Source organism: Mastomys coucha, unplaced genomic scaffold (assembly GCF_008632895.1).
Source record: "Mastomys coucha isolate ucsf_1 unplaced genomic scaffold, UCSF_Mcou_1 pScaffold22, whole genome shotgun sequence".
Lineage (NCBI taxonomy): Eukaryota > Metazoa > Chordata > Mammalia > Rodentia > Muridae > Mastomys > Mastomys coucha.
The window spans coordinates 105,427,815-105,443,420 of NW_022196905.1; the positions used below are offsets into that span (position 1 = coordinate 105,427,815).

A 15,606-nucleotide genomic window follows, 5' to 3' on the forward strand; every position below is an offset into this window, starting at 1 on the left:
ACACACACACACGCACTCACACACACACACACGCACGCACGCACGCACGTGCACGCACGCGCACGCACGCACGCACGCACGCACACACACACGCACACACACACACACTCACACGCACACTCACACACCCCTGTGGAATAAACAGAGGATCCAGAAATGAACCCACACAGTGACTGACACATGATTTTTGACAAGGTGCCCGAATCAGATACTGGGGGAAAAAAAATTCTCAACAGACGGTGCCGGGGAAATTGTAATGTAACAGAAATGGATCTATTCCACTCTCTGAAAAACGCATTCAGTGTGGATCAAAACTTCACTTTAATACCCAAAATTACAACTGTTAGAGGAAATTTAAGGAAACACTCCCAAGACATTGGCACACACAGGGATTCCTGAGGAGTCCAAGAGCTCAGGAGGAAGCAGCATCGAAAATCAAGAGCCGGGACCACAGGGAATTCAAAAGCTAGAGAAGCCACCAGCAGAGCATAGAAATGACAGTCAGGTGACTGGTCTTTGCCAACGCCACATCAAAGGATTGATAGCTACTGTTTGTAGAGACCATGAAACATAAACAGTCTCCAATCACCCTATAAGTCAATGAGCAAACGAACCCAACAGACAGGTTCCCCAAAGCGATCATAGGCCCGTGAGGATGAGAAAATGTCTAACATCCTTTAGTCACAAAGGACAGACCAATTAGAAGTTCATTCCACCGGAGTCAGTATGGCTGTTGTCAAGACTGACTACACACGCCTACATGGACACTGACGAGGGGAACACTTTGTCATTGCAGGCGGGGGGGGGGTGTGTGTCACACTAGGACCACCATGTTGGGAATTGGCATGTGGCGGTCTCCAGAAACTGAAAGTAGATGGTAGGACCCCAGGTGGCTCTCTGGGGAGACACCACAGGACATAAGCCAGCCTATTATAGGGAGCCCACACATGCTTGATGTGGCTAGCTTAGATGTCTGTGGACAGATGCGAGGGTAAAAAGAACGTGGTGTGTTTGCATAACAAGTTATATTCGGCCATCAAGAAAATTGAAATTATGCCATTTGCATGAAATTAGGTGGAATTGGAGACCATTCTATTTAGCAAAATAGCCAGACTCAGTCAGACAAATGCTATATTTTCTTCCATATGCAACAACAACAATAACAAAAATCTAGATTTTTTTTTTTTAAGATAGTAGTGGGCAAGACAGGGATCTGTTCAAATTACATCATAGACACTATCACTTCACACAGTGAATACACACTACAAAGATGGCTACTAGGCCTGTCGGACCTGGAGAGCCAAAGGCCCTGAGACTCCTGCTTCTGGCCTCTTCCCAGCCACCTGGGTTTGCCAGAAACCCTTTTTTTTTCCTCCAGACGCCACCATCTGTCCCTGTCTCTGTCTCACAGAGGGCAGCGGGAGGAGGTGGCTGAGAGGCCACCAGGGGATCCTGTTCCCTTTGCCTGTGGCGCCTCAGCTGCCTCCCCCTCCAGCAGTCCTTGGAAGCTGCCCCGGGACATCAGATACAAGAACCCAGAGCCCGAACCTTCACTCTGGGCTCAGAGTTGCCCTCCTGGGGAGCCGGAAGGTATTCTGGATGAACATACTGTGGTTGTGCCCAGGGAGCCTGGGAAGCAGCCCAGGGCAGCTGTCCCCATTCACTAAACACTTCCCAGTCACCAAGTGTAGCCCAAGGTCAATATTAAACCTGAGAAGGCAGAGTAAGGTGACACCCTGACTGACAGGGACGTCTGTACTTAGCCGAGGAGGGCAGATAAGGAGAAACAAACTATGGCCGGGGTTCATGGCACAGCACCCTTCACTGCTACCCACTCTGGCCATTTGGTCCTTCAAAAATTGGAGGCTGGCAAGATGGCTCAGTGCACAAGGGCACCCGATGCCAAACCGGACGCCCTAGGTTGATTCCCACAAGCTGTCCCCTGATTGTCCCGCACGTGCCGTGACAATCACACCCCAACCTCCACTCACAGTAGATATGTGAGTACATAGCAATACTAATAAAAGGACCCTTGCATACCCGTACTTGGAGCTTTGCTATGGAAGCCCTTCCTCCCTCCCTCCTTATGTCAAATACCCAGTGGCCGAACCCCTTCTTAAGCTGTCAACTGAAATCACGAGTGTGCTTATCTGTGTACACCCTCCCTGGACATCAGTCTCTTTAGCAGAATGAATTAACCAGAGTAGGGACACCTGCTTCGCGTGCTGCTGGTTGTGTTGCTGTAGCAACCCCAGGGCTCTGCAGCTCCCCAGCACATACTAGATGCTCAGTTAATCCTGGCTGGGACATCAAACAAAGCAGAAGTCAGCTCCTCCCCATCTGCCTGCTGCTGCGGGCCTGGGTGAAGGGCGCCTCAGACACTCACAATTGAATGTCCAGGAAGATCCGCTTCTCCTCCCCAACGTGGATTTTCCACACACAGTCTTCGCCTTCCGCATAGGGCTCTGGCCAGTTTGGGGACAGCACCACCCCGGCCACAGCAGAGAGCTCCCCACCACACATGGCTGCAACAGACAGACAAGAAGGACACCCTTGTGAGGAAGTCAACACAGCACAGTGGTTAGGAGTTTGGAGGTGAGGTTGCCATCTGTGGGTCCCTGTGTAGCATGGGGTGGAGCAGGGGGGCAGCATGTGTGTCTATGTGTGCATTTACATGAGTGTGCATGTATGTGTGTGCCTGTGTCTGTGTGTGCCTTGAAAAAGGCCACTGGCCTCACCTGCTGCTCCAAGAGGGCAGAGGTTGGCAGAGTCTTTCCCATTGAGGGCAGTCCCCAGTTCCCACTAGCTCCCACTGTTCTGCCGGCTTTGGATAAGGTGTGTATATGATCTTATAGCATCAACTCCCTCCTCTGAGAAGTCAGGAAATGCTCTTCCAGCCCACTGGCTTATGACAGGTCACGACTGAGGTCACCACACCAGCTTGTAACACCTCACCTGGCCCCAGTGTGTGCTCAGGTGGCAACTGGGCTCCAGTCTCCAAAAGGTTTAGCCTGGACTAGCAGCAGAGATGCACCTGCTGCTCTCCCAATCCTGCCTGGGCAAGCAAGCCCTCAGCATGGCAGAGGCCGAAACCTCAATATATTCTTCTCCCTTCATGGAGCACATTTAGTTCAGGGGCCAATCCCTCACCAGGGCAAGGCGATGATGTCATGCTAACTGCCAGGTGGTTGCTGGGAGTGAGGGTGTCCTTCATACCTCCATGTGTCAGGGTTCAGTGGCCTTGGAATACAAGACCTGAGGAGCCAGTGTGACTGAAGGTTGTCACAGCCAATATTGTCTGGGCTCTGAGCACAGGGAAGCTAAGACCACTTTTCTTCCAGTGAGCCTAGAATACTCTTCGGCATGCTCTCTTCATGTCTGATTCTTCATCATGAACGGGGCTGGTGTTTTACCGTAGTATGTGGCTGTAGAAAGGGCATTATCGGGGCTGGTGAGATGGCTCAGTGGGCAAGAGCACTGACTGCTCTTCCAAAGGTCGTGAGTTCAAATCCCAGCAACCACATGGTGGCTCACAACCACCCGCAATGAGATCTGATGCCCTTTTCTGAAGACAACTACAATATTCTTATTTATAATAATAAATGAATCTTTGGGCCGGAGCAAGCAGGGACTGAGCAAGCGGGACTGACCAGAGCAGGCAAAGTTGACCAGAGTGAGCAGAAGTCCTAAAATTCAATTCCCAACAATCACATGAAGGCTCACAGCCATCTGTACAGCTACAGTGTACTCATATACATAAAACAAATAATAAATAAATCTTTCAAAAAAGAGCAACCACATCCATTCTCCTTCCCAGACTCTGCCCTGGTGACTAGAATCCCCTTTGTACCTCTGTGGGTATATCTCTTCTGGACATTTCCTAAAATGGAATTATTTAAAAAAAAAAAAAAAGAAAGAAAGAAAGGGTATTGTCACATGGGACACACAGCTCTCAGCAGCCTGCCCAGTTATCAACAGTGACAGTCACCCATGTCACCCAAGGTCGCCATGCGCTGTTGACTGGGTTATGCTCTGCAATAGAATGTGAAGCAAGGTGAGTCTGTGGGAGCTGACATCCTTGCAGGGATCACCTGTCACAGCCACTGTGCACTGCAGGTCCTGGGCCTGCAGGAAGGAGCACCACTTTCTGATTACTCCAAGAACAAGCAGCAACCAGACACAGGGGGCCATTGGTCTGGAAAAGGTGTCATCATAAAACCAGTGTGCAATGTGACCACCACTTTCAAGGCTGGGGTCTTGTTCTTTGCCAGGGTGAGGGCCTGGGAAGGTGGTGGCTCACCTCTGCACAGAGGCTCCGTATCATTCCAGTATGGGTCACGCACATTGACACACTCAATGACAGCTGGGCCTTGCTCCAGAGAGTGGCCGGGATCGCAGGTGAATTCTACAATGGTCCCGATGTTGTAGGTGGGGTCCGATGTGGTGAAATTCCCGTTTTGGATGTAGGGTTCATAGCAGTGACCTTTCTCAAAGGCTGAGGTGGGGGCACAGAGAGGGTTAGTGGACAGATGAGGTAAAAGATAGCCATTACTGCTTAGACATAAAGAAAAGGCGCTCCAGAGTATAGAAACTCATGTCTGTAATCCTAGCTTTAGAGCCTAAGATAGGTAAGTCATTGCTTGAAGCCAGCCTGGGCTACACAGTACTTTCCAGGACAGCCTGGGTTTCTGAGGGGACCCTGCTCCAGAACAGAATGCTTCTGACCTGGGCCAGGCACCTGGACCCTCGGAACTCACGTTTCTTATGTGTGATGCATATAAGACCATCCACCTGGGGCCTCCACATTCTCTCTATGCTAGCACTCTGGGTCCTGCCATTGGATGCATAAGGTCTGTCCCTCAATGGGACCACCCACTTCCAGGAAAGCCTAAGCTACTGTCCTTAGGATACACAGAACACCACGGTCTGTGTCAGAGAGCCTGCTCCTGGAAGGAGGCTAGACCCCCAGAGGCATTGCTAGAGGAGAACAGGGGAGGGTTCCAAGGCAGGCTGGCAGCCATGGCAGCCATATTGTAAGTGAGGCTTCTCTCAGATACTCCTGGCTTCTCTCCTGTGAGAGAAAACAACAGTTCCACATCTCTGGGTGGTGAGAGTCACACACAGAGCAGACACAAAGGCCTGGTGTAGTAGCACACAGGTATGATTCCTTCACCAGGGGGGCTGAGGTTGGGAGATTGTGAGTTCAAGGCTAGCCTGGAATATTAGAGACACTCTGTCTCAAAAAGCCAAAACGGAAGAGAGAAGGGGATGGATACAGGGCTCCACTGTCAGGAGTTTTGCCTAGCCTGCAGGAAACCTCAGGTTTGATTCCCAGCGATGCATGAGCTAGGCAAGGTGCTTCATATGTGTAATCCTGGCACTTGGAAAGGAAAGGCAGGAGGATCAGAAGTTCAAGGCCATCCTGATCTGCTTATCGAGTTTGAGGCTAGCCTGAGCTATACGAGTAACCTGCACTTAAGACAGCCTCTCAAAAGAAAGGAATAAATGAAGGAAGGAAAGAAGAAAGGAAGAAGGGAGAGAGGGAAGGGACAAGGGAGGGAGGGAGGGAGGGAGGGAGGAAGACCAGGCACCAACCAGTACGTGAGATGCTTAGAAGGAAGATGATATCAATACAATAACACTGAAAGCCTGTCTTGAAAATCATGGGCCAGTCTGGGTCCCTTCCATTTAGCATTCACACATCCCCTATCCTAGGCCCCAGTTCAGCCCTCACCCACTTTTGCTGCCCCCAGACCTGAAAAGGAGGGAGCCTCTCACCCTCAAAGCGGATGTTGAATGCAGAGGCTGCCTGGCCCTGATCAGAGGTGAACTCGATGCGGATACTGCTGCCCTCGCTCAGCAGGCCCTCGAAGGGCACACTCTCCGTTCGGAGCGAGTCATACAGGAGGGCCGACGCATTTGTTCGTCCACTGTAGACGATCATCCTGGGCAGAGAAAGGGCAGACAGATGCACAGACCCCCAAGTGGAGAGGGTGTGTGTGGAATGCTCACCAGGTCTGGTCTCCCTTGGAACCCAAATCCTGCCTCTTCAGTCTTCCTCATTCCTCACAGAAATGGAAACCACCTGCTTGTTTTGAGTCTCTCAGGGTGCAGGGTGGGTTGTGGTGAGCGAGGGGCACCCAGGGTAGTTACTGTGTCATGGGTTACTCTGCTTTGAGAGGTGGAGCTTGGCCAGCAATGTGCAGTCAGGCAGTGTCCCACTATGCTGGATGAGGTCTGCCACCCAGCCTGCCTAACTCTTTCCAGCTGAGCTTCTCCATCCCTGCCTCCTGTCTTCCTGGGAGCCAATGTTGTGTGTGCCATAATTGTTCTCCATGGAGCCTAATCGTGGCTTTGTGCAGAGGGGGTGCTCAATAGATGCACCTTCTTATTCCACTCAGGAGAGAGATGCCTGAGAGGAAAGAGACCCCAGGCAGTGTGTATGTGTGTGTGAGAGCACCCACGCATGTGTGTGCATGTGTGTGTGCCTGTATGTGTGTATGCATGCATGTGTGTATGCATGTATGTTTGTGTGCATGCATGTGTGTGAGTGTGTGTGTTTGTGTGCTTCCCATCCTCTTCTTCCCTCGCTTCCTACATGGCTCAGGAAGGCTCCTGTCCCCACTGAGTGCTTCAGACTCCTGGCTGGAAGCAGAGGGTCATAAGCTCTTGCTCCCCAGGGCTTTTTGCCTGGGGTTCAGCCACACCCAGATTATATGCTCCACCCCCTCTAAGCGGGGGAGGGGCAGTTGGTGTGGACAGCTCACCTGTCTTTCTCATGCAGCAGCAGCCTTTCAAGATGCAGGTGGAGTTTCTGACCCTCTGGAGCCTCAATGGTCCACACGCAGAACTGGCTGCCATTGGCATTTCCCGGGTAACTGGGGGAGAGAACTCGACCGATGGTGGCATTGTGAACTGCTCCTCCACATGGGGCTGGGTGCAGAAAGTGACATGCCAGGTGGTGAGGGAATAGCAAATAGGAGTGATGAGATTGGTCTCCCCTGACTGCACCCAAGACCTCCACCAAGGGCGGAGTTGCGAACACATGGAGGGGGCTGCTGTCCTGTTAACCCCTCCATGTCTGGATCCACCAATGCCACTCTGCTTCTGCAGGGAGGACCTCAATGCTGTGGTGCTGATTGTGTCTAGACATTCATTAAATTCACAATTCGTGTGTGTGCACGTGTGTACACGTCGCAATGCTTGTGTGGAGGTCAGAGGGCAACCCACAGGAATCAACTCTTTCCACCATGTGTGGGTCTTGGGGACTTGGCAGTCAGTGTGTTAAGTCCCTGAACCATCTCCCTGGCTCGATGCCTAGACTTTCAGTTATGAAATGATTCCCAAGGGCAGACAGAAGCAGTTCACAGGAGAAGCATGCATTTAGGACTGCGTGGAGAGTGAAAGAGTGGAAGAACCTCCAGTTGTGTTCTAATTTACCCAACCAACAGCCGGCTGAAATGAATCAATAAAACAGCAGCCATGGGCTGTAGGCATAACCTTATTTATTCACGAGGAACTCACCAGGAGGATCGTGACCATTTCCTGAGGTGCAATTCAGCAAAAAAACCCAAAACCAAACCACTTTTAAAACCATGTCGGAACACCCTGACCCAGAAACGAGCCCTGGGAGTGTATCCTGGGGGAAGCATTGGAGATCTGAACTGGCTTGTAGCTGAGGCTGGGCAGCTCCATCTTTACCCTCAGATTGAAAACCAGAGCCAAGGTGCATTTCCCTGCACACATTGGGTTTTCACGGAGCCATCCAACACTGCGTTCTCAGACACTGTTAACACATCCCAGAGCATGAAGAAGCATATGAGAAGCATGAGAAGCCCTGCCTGGCCCATTGCTGTGAGCAATCTGCAAAGGTAGATTGAGACCACTGGATATAAAGGTGATTTGTTCTCGTCCTCGGTACATTTGTGTTTCTGGAATTTTCTTTTAACCAGAGCCATATAACACTTTTACGTTAAGATAATATGGCGAGGTGACTCTGCAAATGATTTGTGGCCCTCAGGAGCTATACGCACGGCTGTCAGATCACAGCAGAGAGAGCGGGTGCCGGGACTTGGGTCTTAGGGGGTCGAGGGGAGGGTCTGTTTTAATGTGGTATCTGTGAAAGTTGATCCAAAGGCCCTGGAAGAGGATTAAAGATACACAGGAATCTTTCTTGTCCGAGCACAAGTCTCTGGTTTCTCCCCCAGGGTCAGAGGAGCAGAAACACACAAGCAGGCAGATCAGACCGGTTATGCCATGGAGCTGGTCTCTTCTTCAGAGGACAAGGATTCTTCCAAGCTCCTCCCCCATGTCCTCAGAGTCCTCTCTCCTCAAGTCCTCTCTTTCTCTTCTAAAGACAGGGTCTCATGTAGTCCAGGCTGGTCTCAAATTCGTTGTGTAGATGAAGACAACCTTGAACTCCTGATCTTTACCCTCACAATTCCTGAGGTCCACACATGCTGGGGATGGCACCCTGGAGCTGTGTGTGTGTTAGGCGAGCGTTCTGATTAATATGCCTCAGCCACTCCCCGCCATCTCTGAGTTCCGCACGCATCTTCTTACCAGCGGGGACACAACCCTTTGCTCACTCACTGCCTTCTAAAAATTTCTCTGCGCAACACATTTTACAACAGCTTGGGCTCTCGGCTGTGATGACAGTAGGGTTCTAGTGGCCCCCGGCACCAGATGACATGATTTGTAGTATGTGCTTGGTAAATAGTAATTTGTATTTATTTAATTCTTTAAAAAACGTGAGAAAGGGCTCTCCCTTTGTAACCCAGACTGGCCTTGAGATGTGAGTCTTCTGTTTCAAATTCCCAAATGCTGGGATTTCAGGCATATGGTCACTATTCTTGGTCACCACACTTGGCTTCATAAAGCATTTGCTGGACAAATAACAACTATCCACTTTACAAAGGCGTCAAAAAAAAAATGTTAAGAGATATTAAGCCACTTGCTCAAGGACACATAGCTAATAAGTCGAGTCCCTGGGCTGCAGGCCAGGGGTGCTCCATGCCATCCGAATTTACAGTGACATCTGATGGTTTAGAAAGGAGCTGGGGTTGGGGGTGGGGGGAAAGGTGGGCACTTTACAGAAGAGGATAGGGCACTTTGGTTCCCCTAGCATGCCCAGCTCAGTTCTTGACACATAGGAGATGTCCCCAGACTATTGAATGACAGTGTGGTGGAGTTGGCTTGGCAGAAGGAGACAAGCTGTGACAGCTCTCCTCTGCCCTGGACTGGGCTGTGTGACAGGGTGGACGGAAACTGTCCTTCCTTCCTGAGTGCTCAAACTTCCATTGTGTCATGTACCCGTGACAGACTTCACACAAGCCAGTGGATCCCCCAGAGCCTGAGGTGTGCCAGCAGTGATGGGGGGCAGGGACACGGGGGAAGGGTGGGGGACATGGTCTTACCCCTGACAGATCCCTCTGGAGGGACAGCTGCTTCTTCCCAATCTGTCCCTCCATCTTCTGATGTCAGTATAGTCTTTTGGGGTTTTGTTTTGTTGTTTTGTTTTTTTGGTGTTTTCTTTTGCTTGTTTGTTTTTGAGACAAGGTCTCACTATGTAACCTGGGCTGTCTTGGAACTCACTGTGGAGACCAGGCTGGCCTTGAATGTACAGACGTCCATCTGCCTCTGCCTCCCAAGTGATGCTGATATATGCTGTCTTAGTTAGGGTTTTACTGCTGTGAACAGACACCACGATCAAGGCAAGTCTTAGAAGGACAACATTTAATTGGGGCTGGCTTACAGGTTCAGAGGTTCAGTCCATTATCATCAAGGCGGGAGCATGGCAGTGCCCAGGCAGGCATGGTGCAGGAGGAGCTGAGAGTTCTACATCTTCATCTGAAGGCTGCTAGGAGAATATTGACTTCCAGGCAGCTTGGATGAGGGTCTTAAAGCCCACACCCACAGTGACACATCTACTCCAACAAGGCCACATCCACTCCAACAAAGCTATACCCACTCCAACAAGGCCACACTTCCTCCAACAGGGCCACACCCTCTAATAGTGCCACTCCCTGGGCCAAGCATATACAAACCATAACATATGCTGACTTCCTCAAACCTATTGAGCCCTTTCACCCACCAACCTTTGTACAGGATAGCTCACTGGCAGGGAAAATGGACACCTTTCACTTTCACTTTGGTACCTTCCACTCTTCCAACAGCCTGGTTCCTCAGGAACTCCTTCCCTGGTCTCTGGCCTACCATCACCTCTTGTCTCTGAGTCCCTTCTGTCATGTTGACAGAGTTTCTCTTGTCCCTACCTGCTCTGTGACATGACCCCCTCTCTGGAACTCTCTGCCCCCCTCCCTGCCTCCCCTGCCCACCATGCTTTCTCATCTGGTCACATATTGTGGTAGTTTGAATAAGTATGGCCACCCCCAACCCCCCCATAGGCTCATATATTTGAATGCTTAGTCACCAGGGAGCAGAACTGTTGGGGAAGGATTAGGAGGTGTGGACTTGTTGAAGGAGGTTAGTTCCTGGGGGTGGGATTTGCAGTTTCAAAAGCATGTGCCAGGCATACTCTCTCTGTCTGTCTGTCTGTCTGTCTGTCTGTCTGTCTGTCTGTTTCTCTCTGTCTCTCTGCTTCCTGCCTGTGGACCATGATGTCAAGCTCTCAGTTACGGCTCCAGTCCCATGCCTGTCTGCTTCCCACCATTATGACCATTTACTCACCTTCTAAAACTGTAAGCAAACCCCCAATGAAATGCTTTGTTTTTGTCATTTTATTATTATATGTAAGTACACTGTAGCTGTCTTCAGACACACCAGAAGAGGGTGTCAGATCTCATTACAGATGGTTGTGAGCCACCATGTGGTTGCTGGGATTTGAACTCAGGACCTTCAGAAGAGCAGTCAGTGCTCTTAACCGCTGAGCCATCTCTCCAGCCCTGTTTTTGTCATTTTAAAGAAGAGTTTCTATAGTTACAATGTTTCTTCGCAGCTGTAGAGAAGTCACTAAGATATGCATCCTGTACCAGGGCGGAGACTCTGAGAGAGCTGAGCCCTCACAGTTCCAACCACAGGCATAGAACCCGGTAACGATAGGCACTTGTGGACGTTGGCAGCATCCTTGAAGGATGTCAGATCCACCAGCCAAGGATCTCCACTGTCTGTCCTTGAAGTCCAGGTTTCCTCATGCTGGCCTGCACTGTCTACTTCTCTCCACCAGAGGGCACCAGACCACCTTAGTTGGAGGCTGTCACCAACTTTTGAGTTCATGTTGACTAAGCTCAGACAGCAAAACAGAACAGCAGCAGCTACCCGCAAAGTCCAAGCCACAAAAGAAACAAGGGATGAGTGTGACCTCATCACTACAAAGAGGGTAGCATTGCAGGCCATATGAAAAAGGAAACCAAACCCAAACCAAAACCAAGCAACCCCCCACAGAACAGGATGAGAGGTTTACATACCATATCTCATGAAAGTTTTGATCCAACATATGTAAAGAGTGCTTACTGTACAGCAACAACCCAGTAGCTCTTGAACAATGGGCAAACGGATTAAAGAGCCTTTTCAGAGAGGGCGTACTGACAGCTACAAGAAGCATTGGAAAAGATGTGATGGCAGTACTTATCCTGGAAACATGAGAATTGGGAGAGTCTGTAGGCCTACTGTGCTGATTGCAGAAAATAGTGTGTCGGTGAGCACTGGAAGGGAGAGAACTAATTGCTGTACCACCAGCGGCAGGTGAAATGGTGTGGTGTGGTTGCTGTGGGAGGTGTGGGTCTGTAGGGGTTACATTACATGACCTCAGAATGGCAATGCCGTTCTGAGGATCGTACTTAAGAGAAACAGAAACGAATTTCTATGTTCAGAGCCAGGCAGTTACTTAGATAAAAAGTGGAAATAATTCCAATGTCCAATGATGGACAGACAGGTAAATAAAATGGAACATAATGCTCATAACAGAATATTACACAGCCATGAAAAGGAACAGCGTGCTTATATATGCTGCAATGTAAGGTGATCTTGAAAACGCCATGGTTAGTGGGAAAAGCCAAGCATGTGGCATCAGAATGAAAGCTCACAACTGGCATATCTCAGAGAAGAAAGCTTAGCATCCCGAATATACAAGGGGGACAACAGCTACCACCAAGTCGGCTGTTGAGTGACTGCTAGAGAGCAAGGTTCTCACTGGACAGGATGCATATCTTAGTGACTTCTCTACAGCTGCGAAGAAACATTGTAACTATAGAAACTCTTCTTTAAAATGACAAAAACAGGGCTGGAGAGATGGCTCAGTCCTTAGGAGTCGATGGCATGCCCTGGGCACTATATTACAGCACAGCCTGGAGGGCAAAAGCCTTACCCAAGGTTACTCCCAATGCCCTAGAGCAGTGGTTCTCACCCCTTGGGGGTTGTGTGATCCTTTTACAAGGGTCGTACATCAGATATCAGATATTTACATCACAGCTCATAACAGTAGCAAAATTACAGTTATGAGCTAGCAATGGAATGATTTTTATGGTTTCGGGTCAGCACAGCATGACATCTAACCTCCGCCCTGGAGGGTGCTGCCCCACCCCCACCCCACCCAACTGGCAAGCACTGGTACCTGAGCAGACAGGCTCCTGGCTGCTCCAGTGTGGTTTGGAGGCATTGATGCAGGTCAGCGTCTTGGCTCCCTGCAGCTCGTAGCCTAGGTGGCAGTGGAAGTGGGCCACCCCACCCGAATGCAGATCCATCACCGTGACATCTCCGGCATCGGGCCTCCGGGGAAAGCTGCAGCTCAGCATGAAGGCTGCAGAGAAGGGAGCAACCCACGCACATTAGCCGTGGGCAAGGAGGCCGTGGGACCCACATCCTGGCAGCGGCTCTGTGCTGGAGAAAGAGGGGCGACCCTAGCGAGGCAGGCTGGGTGCTGGAGCTGCTGGCTAAGTTGTTTCTCTACCTTATTTTGGGGAGGAAAGGTCTCTCGTTGGCCTGGCCAGGAATCCTCCTGTCTCCACCCTTCAGCACTGGGCCTACAGGTGAAACCTGCCTTGACTTTCTATGTGGGTTCTGGGGATGGGAGCACTGCCCCTTATGGGGATGGAGCACTGCCCCTTATGGGGATGGAGCAGTGCTCCTTATGGGGATGGAAGCACTGATCCTTATGGGGATGGAGCACTGCCCCTTATGGGGATGGAACACTGCCTCTTATGCTTGTAGGGCAAGCTTTTTCCCTGAGCCCTCTCCAGTCCCCAAATTATGTATCTTCCTCTCTTGCCTTTAAAAAACATCTTAGTCAGGGAGGAGGGTGATGTGGACTTAATGGGAGTGCCAGTGGGGTTCCTGGCATGAAAACCCTCAAGAGTGTGGCCAGGTGTCAGAGGAGAGTGAGGCCGGTGTCTCCCTCTGGCTGGCCTCAGCAGACCCTCACCCTGGTAATGTAGCTGGAAGGTCCCAAGGCCGTCATCCTGGAAGGTCCGGAAGTAGACAGAGATGGTGTTGGTGGGGCTGCGGATCACCTGGCCCTCTACCAGGAGAGTCTGGTTGGCCAGGACTGTCAAAGTGGGACCGTCCACTCCTCGGATGGAGAGCAGCTCCCCTTCGGAGAGGTTGACACTCTTCACCTGGGAACCCACGGGGTAGACAGAGAGAGGTGGGGCAATGGGTGGTGGAGAGGCTCCTGTGTGCTGGGTTCTGAGTGGCTGCTGACTCAACACAGGTCTATGAGCTGGCAAGCAAGGGCACCCTCATTTCTACGTCTCTCTTGGTCCTCTCTCTCCTCCACTATGGCTGCACTCCAGGGCAAACCACCCTTCTCCAGGCACTTTGCTGTTACTTTTGCTGTCTACACTGGAGGGGGTGGATGGGAGGTACTATGCACTCCTACACACATGCACATAACACACACATATGTGTTGTATGTGATGGCTGCTAGTGTTTAATAAGCAAGCCATTAAGGCAGTTCCTTTCTGGGTAACACGTCTAGTGCTTTGCCAGCATATCCTCGCCCCCTCCTCAGGCCATACACTTGGGAACTCCCACTCTCTATAAAACCCAACTAAAATAACCCTGATTTGGGGAAAGGAGGCATGACAGAAAGGGCAACCGAGACCAGGCATGACCAGCTCTCTAGGCTACCTGCAGTTCTACCCCGTAGCCAGTATAGACAGTCACGTTGTAAGTGCATTCCAGGAAGCTGCTGTAGGGCTGTGGAGGGAAATCGCTTGAGTCAATGTATCCCTCGGGGTCGGAGAAGCTCACACCGCAGAGAGCTAAGGAGAAACAAACATTGCCATCAGGATACAGAGAGCTGCCAGCCAGCCCAGGAGCTCACTCACAGATGTGCTGTGGGGTGGCACAGCCCAGCCCCTTGGGGGGTCTGTGCGCTACTGTGTGTCCACTCCACCCCACCCCATCTTCCCCTGGCGTCAACACAAAACCAAAAGCAGCTATGAGTGTGTTGCTGGGCAACGGGAAAGAGAAGCTGCAGAGGACGAGTCTGAGGAGGGTATCTGTGGAAGTGCAGGGGAGCCTTGTGCGGAACTCTGCCCTGTCCTGACTGCAGTACCTAGTTACTAGGGGCAGCCCCACTCACTCTTAGACAGAATGCCATTCCATTCCCACCTTAAGGACAGGCAAACCAAAGCACAGGGAGGGCCGATCTACACTATGCTCACACAGCACACATGATTCAGACCCAGTGGTCAGTCTCCAGTTGTTACATCCAAAGCAGCATCCTGCTACAAATGGCAGTATAAAGAACTTTCTGTTAACTGGGAAGCTCCTATAATCTGCCCGAAAGATGCTCTAGCAAGGCATCTAGTTCCAGGTTAATCTGAACAGCCTGTCTCAGCTCAAAGATTCCCCCCGCCCCCCGTTGTCATATAAAATCGGATTGATTTCTCTACTTTCTGCTCTTCTCTCTGGAGGCCCCGCCCCACTCCCAGGGCAGGGTGCAGATAGCCTTGGCAGTTTGTTCCCCAATAAACCCTTCTTTCCACCCATGGAGACGTCTAGTTCCGTGGTTTCCCTGCACTCTCGCTTGCACAGTGAGCAGCCAAGCTGAGGCAAGCTTGACTGGTGAGGCCTCAACACAGAGAGGCAGGGAGCCCAGGCTAGGAGAGCAGGCTTAGCAATCCATATCAGCTTCCACCCAAGCTCCAGGCCCTTCCATAGAAAGGCTTAGGAAATGAGCATTTTCCTCACTTAGGCTCTTGATCACCTACAATGGATCCCCAGGCCTATAACGACAGAACGCTGTGTGAGCAGCTCTTATATGGTTTAGGGAATAGAATGAGGAAGAAGTCTGGGGGTTCATGCGACTGATACAGCTAAATTTTCTGAATAGTTTGGCTGACTATACAGACAAGGAAGACAAAGTAAGGGAGGGCCAGTAGACTGGATGAGTCAGTGCATGTAGGTGTGGCTCTATAATAGAGCGCTTGCCTAGCTAGCAAGTGTCAGACCTCCTCTCTCTCTCCCTCTTCCTCTCCCCCCTCCCCCCCTTCCCCTCTCCCTCTACCAAAAACAAAGTTAAAAAGACAGCTGGAGTGGTTCAGTGTGGGCGTGCCCTACCTCCAGGCTCAAGGCTCTAGTTCCACACCCACTATGGAGACCACACCCACTATGGAGACCACACCCACTATGGAGACCACACCC

At 50.9% G+C, this 15,606-nt stretch overlaps 1 protein-coding gene across 8 annotated transcripts in view; it reads right to left on the minus strand.

The window, feature by feature from the left end:
- Positions 1-15,606, minus strand: part of Sez6l (seizure related 6 homolog like) — a 164,175-nt gene that overhangs the window by 39,741 nt on the left and 108,828 nt on the right. For all 8 annotated transcript variants that reach the window (XM_031337421.1, XM_031337420.1, XM_031337419.1 and 5 more), the window contains exons 3-9: positions 14,086-14,219; positions 13,379-13,571; positions 12,572-12,757; positions 6,768-6,933; positions 5,779-5,945; positions 4,301-4,495; positions 2,387-2,525 (exon numbers count right to left, since the gene is read on the minus strand). In XM_031337421.1, the coding sequence (XP_031193281.1) occupies positions 2,387-2,525; positions 4,301-4,495; positions 5,779-5,945; positions 6,768-6,933; positions 12,572-12,757; positions 13,379-13,571; positions 14,086-14,219 (1,180 nt within the window). The remainder of the gene's footprint in view (positions 1-2,386; positions 2,526-4,300; positions 4,496-5,778; positions 5,946-6,767; positions 6,934-12,571; positions 12,758-13,378; positions 13,572-14,085; positions 14,220-15,606) is intronic.